General features: G+C 44.7%; 1 protein-coding gene across 4 annotated transcripts in view; it reads left to right on the forward strand.

Moving 5' to 3' along the window:
- Nucleotides 1–13497, forward strand: part of LOC119179453 (uncharacterized) — a 42578-nt gene extending 29081 nt beyond the window's left edge. For all 4 annotated transcript variants that reach the window (XM_075869232.1, XM_037430527.2, XM_075869234.1 and 1 more), the window contains exons 13-14: nucleotides 5694–5735; nucleotides 7044–13497. In XM_075869232.1, the coding sequence (XP_075725347.1) occupies nucleotides 5694–5735; nucleotides 7044–7273 (272 nt within the window). In that variant the 3' untranslated portion in view covers nucleotides 7274–13497. The remainder of the gene's footprint in view (nucleotides 1–5693; nucleotides 5736–7043) is intronic.
- Nucleotides 13498–16467: the final 2970 nt, after the last annotated feature.

Below are 16467 nucleotides of genomic sequence, written 5' to 3' on the forward strand. Positions count from 1 at the left end.
AGACTTCAGAAGCAGTGGTGACTCCTGTTTATGCAAATCTCTCAAATGCTTAAATGAAGCAGTCATCTTGCATTCGGGATGAACTTCATTGTTCGAAAGCTCGAAGCGTGGGTAGAAAAAGCAAGTTCCAGCATTTTTCTGGTTGAGCCAGTTATTTCTTATGCATTTAAATAGATGTACAGCATCCACCACGTAAAATAACGGCCGATCTGGGTCTGCCGGATGCGGGTAAAGAGGGCTTAGCTTTGGTTCTGGCAGAAACATCTTCATTGCCTTCCTGTTCAGCGAGTTATTGTCACAGACAACGGCTATGACCCTGTATCCAATTTCTTCTAAGCCCAAGATCACCTTCTTCAGCATGCAATGAAGATCTTCACCCTGTAAGGTTTTTACCGGAAGAATGTGCGCCACCTCCTTGAATGCGCTCAGCAAACTTTGTATCATAAACACGTGCACCGATGTGGCCGCTTCGAACTGCTGCACCACATATGTTCCCACCTTTGTAATCTAAACAAGGTTTGATATGAATCTCGTCAAGCATCAGCGTCACAGTGTGTTCATGTGGCTGCAGATGTTTGAATCTCTGAGACACATACTGAAGGAAAGTGTCGTCAGAAGAATCAACTTGTGGGCACATTTGAATAGACGAGCACACATTTCTAATAGTGCTTGGGTGGGACAAAGTTAGTGTACCTGTGCTTCTCATGAACTTGTAGGCATGTGGTGATATTGTAAGCAAGATGCATGCAAAGACCTTCACCTGTGCGCTATACTGAATGCGCTCTGCAGAAAGGAGTAGTAGCTGCTCCTTCATAAAGTTCACCATCTCTTTCTTGCCTTCATCAATGCTGGCTTCCAATTTGTCCAGAAGGAAATGTATTGCTTGAGCCAGGTGGCGATAAGTGCAGCGCTCCTCAGACAGCATCAACAGGTTGTTCAAAATTTCCAACAAGGAACTTACTTTTTGAACTGAGTCTGGTACAACAGCGCTACCAAGGTTCTTGATTGGTGAACCTTGATAGCAGGCAAAGACTTCAAGGTTTGCAAACACGGTCAATGACGCATTCAAACAAGGTTCACGATAGTCGATAATGTTCAAAAACATGGAGCACTCTTCTTTATGAACCACAGTCCACTTCGGAGACACTGACACCCCTTGCAGGCGAACCCTTAGTTCTTCGAGGGACGAAAACTGGTCTCGTTCTTGCTCCGCTTCATATGACGCCAGCGACTCTTCTACAGCACGGGCGAGTTGGGAGGCTTCTTGTTGGCTCCTCTTGGCGTCAGGGGTTTCTCTCGTGCTCTGGTCTCGTACTGATAAGTAGGACGGACAGCCGGGAAATACCGTTGGGACAGATCCAGGACGCAACCGTTGTACTGGGAGTGCAACATCAATAACTCTCCCTGTCCTTGGATCCGTGTACGATGTCGTCTTCTCGATGCATGAAGCGTCGATATGATCCGCGCACACTTGCACAAACGTTTCAAGAACGTCTGAGACGCCACTTCTCAAAAGAAAAAAATGCGCTCCCGTTTGCATGACCGTGTTTACAGTCCGTGTAGCTAAAACAAAGTCTACCTACGTTTCGCAAGCATCTAAATAAAAGCGCTGCGCTAAGCGGTACAAGCAACATGAAAGGAAACACGGGAGCGTGATGTCACCGCACTCCACGAAGCGCTTCCACCGAGAGCTTGCAAGAATGGACGACACCACGGCACTGTTAGTGAACAAAGCGCAGCTGACCATCCTTGCTGCGAACGTGCCTTTCTGGGCGATTCTCATCAACTGCTGGCGTCAGCGCTTCGCGAGGCCCGGCGGACACATGCTCAATTATTTCCCATCATAGGTGATTTCTACCCGAACAAGCAACGACAAGCTAAGAACAGGAGCATCTCAAATTCTTACCTTAGTGCACGAAGTCGGCACGAAGTCCTTCCTAGGAATGGCGTGTAGCCATTGTTTGAGAGCGTCGGCGTCTTTAGGGAAGGAAAACACTTGTATCTTCTTTCCTGTTTTGTAGTTGCCAGTGCATCCGGGTACACAACACTTATTCGGCATTGTCGCATCACTCCAGCATCACGCACGGAAAGAAATTGCCGCAAAACAACAACGGAAAGCAACAAATGTGAAACACCGTCAACACCACGCCGCCGAACCGTCACCCCCGCCGCCCGCGCTGCGCTCGCTGCCGCTGCGGCTTCCCTGAGAGTCGGCCGGGCGGAACTGACGTCAGATTGCTGGGCGCAGGCCTGAAAAGACTTTCCGGGGGTGACGCTTTAACCTGCTTCTGGAACTGGTCTGCTTGGGTGGCGCCATTTCCGACGGAACCGATTATTATCTGTTTGAGTGCCCCCTGAAATCCGGCAACACAAATCTAGCCACACCCTGATTATGAGCAAAAGAGGTATGCGTCTCTGCTATGATGTGCAAAATATCGCGTGCTGATCATTAAAATTGTTAAGGAGGTAGGAGACACCATTCCTTACCTCAGTTGAGTACTTAACCTGCAAAATCCCTCGCGCTATAATGGCGTGCCAAGACGAAGCAGGGGCAGTGGACGAAGCAGGGGCAGTGGACAAATACACACCCACATGATTGGGATGATGTGGAGGTGGAGCTGTCCTGTACGCCATACACTGGCGAGGGTGAGAACCTCGGCGGCCTCTGCCTCACACATTGTCCTTGTCTGTCGCAACACACCACAGTTAAACCGTGACGCCATCCTCGATCAACGGCGGCCTGTTGGGACCTCACGACAACCCTTGTGAACGCATGTACTCACCCTGGATTTAAAGGGCCACTCACCAGGTTCGACGATTTTGAGCTGACAAGCGCAATGCGTAAACAAGGCGTTCATGATCACGTCTGCCATAATTTGCAACGCTACGCGCCGCGGAAACGAGTCAAATTTCAAGATGCACGCTGCTCCCCCTCCCTTCTGCCGGCGCACGCCCAGAGAATGAGGGCATGACGTGCGCATATGAATGGCCCTATGTACAATTCAAAAAAAATTTTGTAGCAAAATGTTCCTTATCGGACACCCAACAACTTCCACTGTCTAACTAAAATTTTGTATGGGGCCTGGAGAGTGGCCTTTTAAAACGTTGCAAGCAAGAGGACTGGTGGCACAGTGTTGGACTAACGCCGAGCAGTGTTTTTTTCTCTCTTCTATCGTTCTTTTCTCTGTCCTTTTGGTTTGGTATGGGGTCATGAACGATGCCTCCAGACGCTTCAAGATGTCCTGTATCTGCCAATAGATGAACCTGTGTGCGCGGAGGAGTGGGGCTTGTTTTTTTTTTTTTAATTCTGACTCTTACCCTCTGCCATCTGCTCGTCTTTTCTTGATATTACTTTCTTCTTCTCGGTCCTCCGTTTTCTCTTTCTTTTTTCTCTCGCTCTTCATCTCTCATATCTTGTGACCTTCTCATTTCTTGCTGGGCCTGTCTCAGCTAAGTTTCACGGGTGAATTACTAAACGCTCCACGAGGTATGTGTCTCCGTTGATCCCTAGGGAGACCAGTGCGCTACCTTTGCTCACATTTTTTTTCTTTCTCGAATTGGCTTTCTTATGTAAGTTAGCACTTTGGGTGTTACCTAACTGCCCTTATTTGTTTATTTTACATTGGCTTTAAACCTGGTATGTTTATGCAAGGACAGGTTTTTCCCACACCTCTATTTTCGCTTATCAAAGGCAGGAATAAAGTTCTGAATGGGGGGGGGGGGGGGGTACAAACACAGCCTTACACATTGACATAATAGGAAGGGGGCGCCGCGACTTGGGGAAGGGGTGCCAAGTCAGATCCACTCATATACATAATAGGGAAGGGGTGCGCGCGATGAACTTTTGTTCCCCCTGGAGGGGAAACCTGCGCACGCCTACACTTGCTACAGATCTGGTGTGACGTCACTGCAACTTTGGTCTCCCTCTCTACAGAGCTACCACAGTTCTGGACGCACTTGCGATGGGCCCTAGTTTCTAACCTGTGGGGGCGACGACCCCCACTGGCCCCCTTGGTTCCGGAGCCTCTGTCGCCATGTTAGTTTCGTCACATCACAACTGTGTGAAACGTAATGTGGAGAAGAGCCGTATTACAGAGTAAACTTTCCAGTGCAGCAAAGTGTTCTACAGGCACACATTATGCAAGGGTGACTGCCCCGTCGCTTCAAGAGCGCAGAAGGTCTCCCAGTCTTATACACTCATTTTACATTGAGGTATTGAGAATAATTCATAAAAACATTGTGGTAAACTACTTCTCTTCACTATTATAGGTGACTGACCAAGACATGCTAGGTCTTAGCTAAGTTTCACACAGCTTCAGTGTAAAAGTAATCTGGCTGGTTTATGCTGTTGACTTAAGAAAAATATCTTGCTGTGTGGGCAGTGCACCAACTGACCCAACAACTTGCTATACAGTCAAACCCTGATACAACGAACGCCGCTTCAACGAAATTTCTACTACAACAAAAAATTCTCGGTTCTTCTTTAGCAGTCCATGCATAAATATTCTTGCCAATACGAATGGTTGTTCTTCTGCTGTTACACTTCAACGAAATTTGACAATGCAATTCCAGGCTTGGATATTTAATGCTGTGCAGTAAACGTGATCTTGAACATTTTGGTGCATTTTCAGAACATAAAAAATGACACCATCTTTTGCAAAAAGGGGCCATGAAGCAAAAAGAAGCAGCACGGGGGCTGGACACCGCAGCTTTCTCACAGCCACTTACGCAGGCCTGAACTTGTAATGCATGGCAGTGCATTCTGACTAGGATACATTGCCTTGGTTCATTGCGTGTCTGCAAAATCTCGTTCCCCGATGCATCACATAATTGCTGAGAGAGTGTAAGGGAGAGAGGCCACTGCGTCTTACACAGCCCCTTACATACGCCAGAAAGTGCTAGTACATTCTGGCAGTGCTTGGGCCTGCTGTTGTGCATTCGCAGTAAGAATGGGCATGCACACCAAATTGGACTCCATCATAAGCTGCTTCGCATCTAAAATACGTCTGCAAAGTCTAAAACGCGCATTGACACTGCCTGAAACTGCCGTTGCTTAAAAAGCACGAGAGCCATCATTGCTTGATAGTGATTATAACGAGAGTGCTCTCCTTCTGCCACTGGCTTACTTCTGAGCCGCTGACAATCAGCAATGGAAGCTCAGTTGCTCAGTTCATTGAGTTTCCTCTCCATGAGTTTGCTACTCACTGTGGTTACTGGGTGCAATGACGGAAAGATGCCTTTTCCGATGCCAATGCTTTTGGTTTTTTTCGCACTTGGCCAGTGTGGTCACTGGTTAGAGCAGTCGTTCACGTGCATTATGAACTAAATCAGCCAGCTGTGACTGGCAGCTGGTGCTAGCGTGTTAGTGCAACTGTCAGGTTCATTCAAAAAGCCATTTTGGCCATTGTTTCAGCGTGATTTTTAACATGGCGTCACTATGCATGTGTGAGAATCGCGTCATGACACTGCTGCAAAAGAAAAGGAAGCAGCCGACACTTTTCAAATTTTGGGAATAAAAGTTCTTTTGTTCTGCTAGATCAGGTCGGCTATATTTTTTTAATTTCACTATAACGATATTTTTGCTTCATCAAAATTTTTCCTGTGAGTCAGTTTCGTTGTATTGGGATTGAGCTGTGCTATTATCAGTGTGGATGTCACCGCAGCTGTTAAGTTGACTCTACGATTTTCTGCAGGCACCAAGTGCGCTCCCGACATTTTTTCAACAAAGGAGAATGGTGAGTTTTGCACAGACCCATTAGAGTCTGGGCCTTGCGGTTGTCGCGTGTTTTTTGTACTGGATAATGGGCTTAATAGTTAGTTTTCTTTAGCAGTGTGTGGCCACTGTCACATTGTTAGAGTTGAGGACGTCTTATTGCATCAAGATTCATTTGAAGACGCTTCTATATATTTCATTAAACAGACTGAAACCTGTGCAGTTAGACTAAACGATAAATTTAGAAGCAGGGCTAAAGCATACAGGTTTTGTGACAAAGAAAATTGAGCCAACTGTCTTGCATAGGCTCCCACATGTGCTACATGACACTTAAAAAGTAAATATGGGGCATTTCCCAGTGTATTCAGGACACAAATGAAAGCAGAGTAACAAAACAAGAAAAGCTGGAGCTCTACATAATTTAAACGAAGCACGCGAACCAGTTCGTGTGTCGTGATTAGATGGTGCTTGCGACGCTGAGTAGTATAGGGCAGCACTAGAATGCAACATTACTTCCGAAGACCTTGCAAAAACGTGTGTTTCATCACATATGTGTCACTATAGTCACTCCGTGAATGGCATTTTTTTTCTTCATGCGTGTGTGCATGCGTTTGTACAATGCCTCACTTTGTTTTTTTGGTCCCTGCTGTTAGCACTGTGTTTTATTCATTATTATGAAATATGTCCAACTAGCTGAATTTATAGTCATCATTAACGCTTTCTCCATCTAATATGCAATATCGTTGTAGGCCAAACCAAAGTGGACAATGATAGAAAGATAAGAGATTTCATTATTCTGAAAAACTGAGATTTAATCTTTCTGTTTTTCTTCACTCTTATTTGGTGAAAAATTTATGTTGCGGTTCACTCGCATCAACTAGCCCAAACTGACAACCTACTGACTTGATATTGTGACAACATTCATACCGAAGCTGAAAATTTTAACGCTTCGAAGAATCCAGACAGCGTGCTTGCATATGCATTTGCCAGCAGCAACATAAAGATGTGGAACAGTACAACTGATAACACAGGTTGATCGCCTACCCTCCGGGCCACGACGTATGGATTTTAACCCTGAAACTGCTGAGACGATACTTTAGGCCATACCAATTCGCACAACACTTGAACGATGTGAACCACTAGGTCATTACTGACAGTGGTTGTGATTCCACTCGCTGGAAGCATTCACTGTAAGCCATGTTCGTCGTCTTACTGCTTTCTGTATAAAGCATTTGCGCTGTCATCTCCATCGTAGAACACACGTGGTGATTTGATTCAACAGTGCTGTCTATCACTTTTACGCCCATTTTCCTTCGTCTGTGGCACGCAGTGGCGATGCAGGTGCTGCAGCACCGGCCCGGCAGCTACTATCTGTCACTCGCCACCACCTCGGCAAACCGACGCTCGAATGCCAGCGTGCCTCACGACACGGTCGTCAAGGTGGCTCTACTCAGCCACCAGCATCCCCCACCGACACAGCCACAAACGAAGCTGGCACTGGGCTCGGCCAATGCGGCCGCAGCTCTGCTCGTGCATGACAAGCACTGCTGCCGGCCCTGACGGCCTTCGTTCTTGGGAGGCCGACACGTTCTGATAGCGCTTTGTGATGGAACTGCATCGGGCACCCACAGGCTTGATGGAGAAGCCTTTTTTTTTCCTCGCAATTAGACAGGGGCACGAGTATGCTTCTACACTCAGTGTAAATGAACTGTAGAGCGAAGCTGTTTTTAGTCTTGTGCCCTTCAAAGACCGCTTTAGTCATTTTGTATCCAAAGATATACTCGATGTTATGATCAAAAGTTTAATTTTTAGCTGATGTTGCATTTTTTATAAGATGGGAATGCGAAAGCACTTGCTTACATTGTAGTGAATCTTAACCTGAAGTGGACAAAAGTAATTTATAGCACTTAGCTTCGATGTTTCGTCATTGTCTAGGTTCACTTTGGAATATAGCGGGAAAGAAATGAACGGGTATGAAGGAATATTGCACAACAAAGTTGGCTAGCAAACTCCTCATGAAGCCATTTGCTGTGCTGTTTTCTTTTCAAATGTTGGGCAAACACGTGACCTTGTTTGCGGAACTGTGCTCTCAGGTAGCTATAGCATCACACCAGTTTTGCATATGCCGTGCTGCTCCGAAGTTATCATCAGCATTGGCAGTGGCACTGGTGCTATCTGGGGCAGCCAAATTGCACAACACACAAGAGCTGTGTGGAGACAATGCTATGGGTCATGAGAGAGTCGAGCGTTCTTGCACCCATAGCGCTTTTTGTACTATTTGCTGGAAGGAACTCTGGTCTTGCTATTTTTTGGCCATGTTGGGAATGATGGGTAGTACATAAATTTTGCATAGTCTTCATGCTTGCAACTTCGAAAGTGCTTGTAGCTTTGTTTATTGCTGTGTTTGGCTTTTTATGCCTGCCACAGTGGTCTAGCGGCTATGGTGTTCGAATGCTGAACTGAAGGCCGTGTGACTGAATCCTGGCATCAGCGGCTGCATTTCCGGTGGAAGCGAAAATGCTCAAGAGCCGTGTGCATAGATTTAGGCACACGTTAAAAACCTTCGGTGGTCGAAATTTTCGGAGCCCTTCATTGCGGCTTCTTTCATAATCACATCATGGTTTTAGGGCATTCAACCCTAACAATATTATTTATTATCTGCTTTAGGTCGTGCTGCAAAAAAAAAAAAACACAGGTTCATTGCGAGTTTTGTGGTCAGATTTGAATTGGGGAGTTTATAAGGGTCAAGGTTGTGAAACGGGTGTGCCGAACTTTCGCTAAATTTCGTCCTGCGATGAAGCAGCTATAAACCACCAAGAGTCACGTGGAGCCGAAAGAATGAAGCTGAGGCAAATCCACGCTCTACCCATCATTCCCACGCTGGCTCAAACCCCACACGCCCAGCTCCTATCGACGCTAGTGCCGGATTTCTCTCTAGAGTGGTATTGTTAAACTCTGTGCCTTGGCAAACAATCTGTTGCTTGGCAAGCAGTCTGTTGGGCATAGACAGATTGCAAATACTAAAGCCTACTCTGGCATGACAGTCGTGTGCTGAGCAGGCTGGTTTAGCAAAAGCCATGGGTGGCTATTGCCTCCCCCCCCCCCCACCCCACTCCTTTGTTTTTCGCTTTTGTTGGGGAAATTCGAAATTCTTTGTGCACACTTTTGCTCTATGCTTTGATGCAATACGTAGAAAAATGTCTACTAGGGCACTGAATGAATGACTCGAGTCAGCACCAGATATGGCGCATGCTCGTGGGACGGTCACTTGCACTGGTTTTCTCAAGAGATATGAAAATGCCGACGCCTGATGTGGCGTGGTCTTGAACTAAAAGAAAACCAAACAAGATACCTAGGTTTCACACTAAACGAAAATGCCACTATGCTTATCATATCATTCAAGGCAAAAAATTGTCATTTTTTGTTCCATTTCATCTCAACACGCCCTGAATGAGCATTGGTGTAACAGAACACTGATAAATTGAATATTGCCAAATTTATCAAAACTAGCCTAAATTAAAATGTTCTGGTTTCCTATTGTGAAATTGTAATCTCTCTATGAGCTCAGCACAGTAGCCTCTCTGGAAAGCCCATCTTGAATTTTTCCAAATGGAAAACTCGAAAGGTGTCTAGCGGTTGGTTGGGAAAATTTTGTTGCGAGAATCAGCCAGTCTTTGTGTGATTGGACGAACCCATAAAATGTGTGCCCCACGAAAACTCTAGTCAAGGTCGCTGCGTTGGCAGCCGTGCAAAAGGACTTGCTCACAGGCATTCAAAATAGTGTATTCCCTCGGATATTATTTATTACCAATTAAACGAACATAAAGTACGTTTTCCTGAATGCCATGCAGCTGGATTGTCGATGATTACCAAATGTTATTTACTGCTTGCAGTACAACTCACAAATGTTTCGGATAAGTATCTAGAGGTCATCAGAACATTTTTGGTTGTCACATTGGTATCATTGTCTGCCTGTGGCACCATCCGTCACATGGTATACCACCCTCTGATCTCGTGAGTAATATTTTTTAATGCTCAGCTTATCAGCCTGTCATAGGCACAAAGGGCCATTCCTAAGTCATTTAGCATGACAACAAGTATGGCCCTCTGGCAGTTAGTTGAAGGAAGCATTATAGTACTGGCAGCTTACCAGTAGGATACCTCGACTGCATCTTTACATCTTCCCATTCCTTCACGTCAGCAGCCACATTCGTCTAGAAGGGAAAGATGAAATATGCTCTCTTGTTTATTATTCTCCACACAATAACGACCACATGGCACTTTCCTGCACATTCTTTTTATTGTCTTTTTCTTGCATTTTTGTCCTTTTTTCATTTCTTTGACAGTCTTTCAACAATTTCAACATTCTAAAATGCTGAAGAGTATTAACACAAAAATATTTTATCTTTTTTTTTCTGTTGTGGTACGTTGCTAACATTCCACCTATCGTGATGGAAGACCTTGCTCGCTTAGGTGTGCAAAGGAGAATTATCTGGGTGCGTTTTTACATTGCCCAGTCACATTTTTTTTTCTTCTGAGGCCGGAGTCAGCCAGGGTTGCTCTTAAATGTGGCTGGCATTGTGAGCACACGAAACAGTGACTTTTTCAACATGTGCCAACATCATGTGCACATGTGTGGTGCGTTGACAACTCAGCGAGAAAGCACGTCCGAGGAGCATGGCTGCTCATGCAAATTTATGACATTGCTGATTCTTTGTAGTTTAAACTCAAGACAAGTTGATGTCGATCTCACAAGCTGCTTCGTTTTACTTGTAACTGCATGGCTTTCGCAGTCCTTCCTGTGCATGCCAAGTATAATCGCTTCATTTCACTTTATGTTTGATTTTTGCATAATTGTCCTATTTATTTGCTACTCGCCAGATCTGATGCGACAAGACGTGTCTGTTTTCAATATTTGTGAGTGTTTAGAAGCTTGGTGCACTCTATTTTCACTGTACTGTATACAGTCATTTTTGCATATTTAATTTTGCTTATTGCTATAGCTTTAATGTTTCAATTGTTGCATCTGTGTATATTGCTTTTACGTTGCCGGGGGCACTGTATCGACGCATACTAATGCCTTTACATCCGCGAAAGACAAATGAAAGATGTATTTAAGCTGGTTAATTTAATCGTTGTGATGGTTACGATAGTATAGAGTTCCATAATGATTGCATTAACTGTTGAAATAGGCACATTTTATGTATAGAAACAAAAATATATATTGTATATGTCATTTCGCTCAGTACACAACAGAAATCTTCTTTTTTTTTATTGGAAGGGGATAACGGGGCTTTGGGCAAGTGGCTAGCTTTGAAGACTTTACCTATGAGTAGACGCTGTAGACTATTTAGAAATGAAAAATATGCATTTATTATCAATGGCTTTATTGTTTAGCAAAACAGCTACTGCTTGGTATAATAACCTTCATGTCGGAGTTAACGTAATCCAGCTAGTGGTCATGTTAGCTGCCTTTGTGTAAAGCTTCGTGCACAATCAAAACGCCCTTGAATGGTTTTGTGTACGAAATATTGACTGTTGAGAACCATAGACAACAAAGACTTTTGAAATCTAGAAGATGTCACTGCTCCTTTAAACACATTAGTGATGCTGCATTAATAGTGCAAACAAGTTTGATAGGTTATTAAAGGTTAGTATCTCACTATATTGAAGTGATGAGCCGCTTATGCGAAAGTCAAAATGTTTTGTATTTAAGAAATAGTTTTTGTGATCAAAGAAATTGCATGCATCTACAACTAGGTTGGTGCCACTTTACTAAAAATACTGAACTGGTCACTGGTTATATTGGAAATCTAGTTGTTTAGTTCTATTTTGACTGGATAGAAACTGTAGCTTCATTACATTTATGTTTCAAGACCCTTTCTTCACATGTTTTTTTTTTACAGTCAAGGAGCTTACGCGTGCAAAGTTAGTATAATTTGCTGTATAAGTTGCATAAGGGGAGAGCAGTAGTAATATATATATATATATATATATATATATATATATATATATATATATATATATATATATACAGGGTGTCCCACATAACTTGTGCCAAGAATTTAAAAATGAAAGACACTTACCGTAAGTGGCTAATTGAACCTAATGCATACTACTCGCACTAGCCTGTAGGCTATTTTTACTACTCCCCATAATCATTACTTATTAATTCTATATTACCTTTTTAATTATGGGCTGGAAACCCAAAATATGAACACTGAGATGTAGAGCACATTCAGAAACCATTGACTAAATTGTTCACTGTCCGATAGGTATAGCGCTGTTATTTTTTTCACGCTGTAAAGAAAGCCCATAGCAGTGCGCTCGCGGTCCGTCACACGACTTTTCACATTTCACAGGTCTTCTTTACAATGTAAAAAAAAAATAACAGCACGAGACGTATCGTACAGGAAACAATTTAGTTGGTGGTTTCTGAATGACGCTCTACATCTCGATGTCCATATTTTGCGTTTCCAGCCCATAAATAAAAAAATGGGTAATTGAGAATTATTAATTAGTTAGTACGGGGAGAAATAAAAAATAGTCTGAGTACCTACAAGCTAGTGCTAGTAATATGCGTTTGGTTCAACTTGCCTCCTAAATGCCTTTCACTATCAAATTCTTGGCTAAAGTTACGTGGGACACCCTGTATACTAGTGGGATAATCATAGGATGAACAGGTGAAGGGCCTCAGACTGTCTGGCCTGAGGCACTTCACCTGTTCGCCTTATGATTATCCCACTATGTTGTTTTCATCTGTTGGCTCCCGTCAAGATTTTGGGTACCTTGTATACTAGTAATATATAATGTATATCTGCAAGATAATTGTTTGCATATGCAGATTTCAGAACTCAAGCTTTTCAGCAGTTTTACCATTTTATTTTGTGGAAGTATCATGGGGAAAAGCGATAAATACGACCACATTGGTAGCACTATGACAGTGTGTGAAATAAGTATGGCATTATTATGTGTGGGCAAACTTGCAATTGTAGATTCCAGGTGAATTCAAAGTGAGTAGTGATTTGTTAAACCATTTCAAATTTAAGAATGTATATGCCGTATAATAAAAAATAGAACATTTATATTGACTACGCATATGTGCGCATTTTTTTTAATAAGTAGAACAAGGCCTGTGCGAATGGCACTTTCTCAATGTGAAGCAGCTTTTAACAGTAGCAGGATTTGAACAGCAGCTAAATGCTAGTTATATAAGTAGTAAAATGTATTACGTTCTTATGTTCGCTATTTTTAATGCACATAAGTGTATGTTACGTACTTTGAAGCATAAGAAAGAAATAATCATAATCATTCCTTGTGAAGGTAATATGCTCATTAAACTTTCAAGTGTCTTCCCGGCAGAGCAAATTATGCTTGGGTAGATTGTTTCACGGCAAAGCTGTCGATGCTGCCGTGAAACAACCTTTTAAGGCTGGTTAAGAAACGTGCGTATTTGTTCGTTTCGAATACTTCGAAGTTTCTGAAATATCAAATTTCAGTATTCTAAGCGAATTAGAACCGTGTAATATTCATTTGGATATTTGAAGTGCTTGAATAATCACTCATTCCTAGTCACTGACCTCATCTAGAGTTTCATAATGACTGGTGTTCCGGGGATCATTCTGTGTTTCATTTCCACATGAAGTGGCCGTGGTATATCGCCCTTCATGGTATAGCATTTACATTTATCTCTGAGAGAATATGATCTATGCCCTCATTCTCTTTGTACATGTGCAATGCTTTCACGGGCTAATAAATGTGTTAAAATAGAGTTACACATTTTATACATGACTGGCACAATTGTTCTTGACTACAGCAGTGTCACTAATCCCATAATTAGAACGGCAGTCGTCGGGAAGATTCGATGGGCAGATGTATCGGCGCCTCCAAACGCACCACGAAAGCTTGGACAATTCTGGTTAGGTCCCTTTATTGCACCGGCGAATGCTGGTGTGGTGCAAAGACTGATTCAAAGCCAAGAGTTCACAACAATAATGAAATATATCCTTACTTAAGGCAGAACAAGCATTGCATACACCTGTACAAGGAGGGGGTCAAAAGTTTGCAGGCCACGCCATCATACGAATACATTGGATATTGGCCTGGTAACTTCTGAACTGCCCTGTACATACATGCACTCAGCTTATATTTCATTGTCCCAAATATCATCTGACATCTCGGATGATATGTAGGACATTGGGAACAATCAAACCAATCCCGCTACAAATGCAATCTCATGCATTCCAAAATTTTCAGAAGACTCAAGTTCTTGAAATGTCCACCAACAATGCCAGTCCACAAGTTCTTGAAGCGAGTCCCGAACGTTTCTCTTCAAGGAAACACGGTGACATCGTTGTTCCCTCCGCAGTCTGTCCGTTACATGATTCTTCTGCCGCTTCTTCACCGACTGCCTTGGCTCTCCGTCGTCGCCGGCTTATACCAGGCCGTGGTAGAGTTCGTGAATATTCCTCAGCACTCTCGTGTGCGTAGCTTAGTGGAGGCCAGGAATCGGACTAGACCCTTCTAGAGTGTTCTGCGCAGACGGACGTGCGCCGGTACCAGCCTTCTCGAATTTTCTTTGTTCCCCGGTGCTCCCTTTCCCGGCGTGCGTTGTTTGCGGTGGAGCTGAAGTGGCGTTCACTTTAAAGTCCCTCAATAAATTAATCTTAGTTCGCTTTGGAGAAGCGACAGTTGCTGGCGCCTTGAATCGCGGTGCTTGATTGGCCGGCGCCGTCTGTTTTGACTCGCTTTTGAGGGTGGTTCCACCGCTCGTTTGTGACAAGCAGTGAACTTTTTTTTTTCTTTTGCGCTCACGGAGCATTCGGATGACATTGGGATTAGTCGACTGTACGAAACCTGATACCGCGTCCCATGTGTGTCGTCAGGAGTGATCGCTGGTGTTGATCACAGGCGTAAGCGTTTGAAGTTTGTTTACAGCTTTGACAATACGTGAGACACGAATCGTCGTGGTGCCAGAGCAAGACGCGGGTTTATACACGCCTGACTATGCCCCTGGCGCCACACATACAGCGGACAAGTGCAAGAAAAAAAAAGTCGCAGCTTTGCCACAAAGGCGAAGCAATGAACGCTGTAGCAACGAATTGGAAGGTCGCGCGCAGAATGACGAGCAGATCCAACGTGCCCCGCGTTTCTCACGCACAAATGACGCACAAAACGTACTCATAGGTACACATGAACGTGAATGGGTGTTTCAGTTCTCACTTCGCTGTGTCTGGAAAGCGTGCCCCTTTTCGCAAATGAAGACTGTGCAACGATTGCAGTGACCTTTGTGCGCCCGGTAGCTACAACAGAATCGTTCCAGTGAAATCCCAAGGCCAGCCAAGACGTACGACCCTCCCTACCGCGAGATAAGCGTGCACGAGTGAACGTCCAAGCCCCTCTTTTTGGCGGGCAAAGTGCACGTGGGAGATGAGAAAGCGCGCTGCTGCGTTGTGACGATGTGGTGACGCGCGCTCATTGTGCCGTCTTGCTGGTAATGCTGAAAACACCATATTTTCCCCCGTCGAGATGCCCGTCAATAGCGGTAAGTGGTAGATAGCTTGCCATCTGAATGTTGAAGGACGTGTCTCTCTGTGGCTCAGCGGTTAACGTCTCGCACTCGCGTTTTAGAAGCCCCAAGTTCGATTCCGTGCACCAGAGTTTTTTTCTTGATTTTGTTTCTTGCGCTTTCATATATATATTGTAGGCATTTATTAAGCACATCTACTACCTTTACACATGTTCATCATCATGAGTGGTCGTCATCTTCATCTGCTGTGGGGACTTGGCTTGCCTGAGTTCTGTGCCTTGGGTGTGGTTGCTTCATCGTGCCTTCTGGGCCTAGTAAAGGTTGCCTTCACTGTTACATCACAAGTGGTGGAGTGTGCTCTACGATCTTCCGTCCTCTCCCAGCCCGATCTGCCTCCTGGAGCTCCGCTCAAGTCGTCGTTTGTGCCAGGTGTCCGGTAACATGCCTCAGGACGAGCCAACTGGCGCTTCTGCGTCTACCTCCACGGCCCCGGCTACCGCGGCCTATCCATCGTGGATTATCGCCGCGCACCAGCGTGAGCCGCCCACGTTCGCCGGACTTCGAGGTGAAGGTGTGGAGGATTGGTTGGACCAGTTCAATCGAGCGAGTTCCACTAACAACTGGGATGATCCTACCAAGCTTCGCCGTGTTTCTTTCTATCTGACAGGCATAGCGAAAACATAGTTTTTCAATCATGAAACGGACATTACGGACTAGACACGTTTCAAGAAACAGCTTCGCCAAATTTCCGGCACCCCGGTGGTTCGTTCAGCTCTCGCGAAGAAGACACTGGATGCTCGCAAGCAACAATGCGGTGAGTCTTACACATCGTACATAGAGGATGTGCTTGCTCTCTGTCACCGTTTCAGCACGTTTATGTCTGAATCAGAGAGAGTTCGTCATCTATTGAAAGGGATCGGCATGGTCACGTTCAATGCCTTGGTCATACAAAACCGGACCACAGTCGCTGACGTTGTTGCCACGTGCCAACGCCTAGAGGAACTTGAGTCCCAATGGTTACCGCCGGACAGCGCTGAAAACACCACCACGACTGAGGCCTCATTGCGTGCCATGATCCGGGCGATTATACGGGAAAAGCTAGAATCTTTCGGCCTCTCAATGACACCGAGTCCACCTCCCCCCTCCAACACTGTTTTGCGCGGCGTTATCAAAGAGTTGGCGTCCATGACCGGGCCAGCGTAGGTAGACTCTCCAGTACCTCGAC

Source organism: Rhipicephalus microplus, chromosome 7, assembly GCF_043290135.1.
Source record: "Rhipicephalus microplus isolate Deutch F79 chromosome 7, USDA_Rmic, whole genome shotgun sequence".
NCBI classification, from domain to species: domain Eukaryota; kingdom Metazoa; phylum Arthropoda; class Arachnida; order Ixodida; family Ixodidae; genus Rhipicephalus; species Rhipicephalus microplus.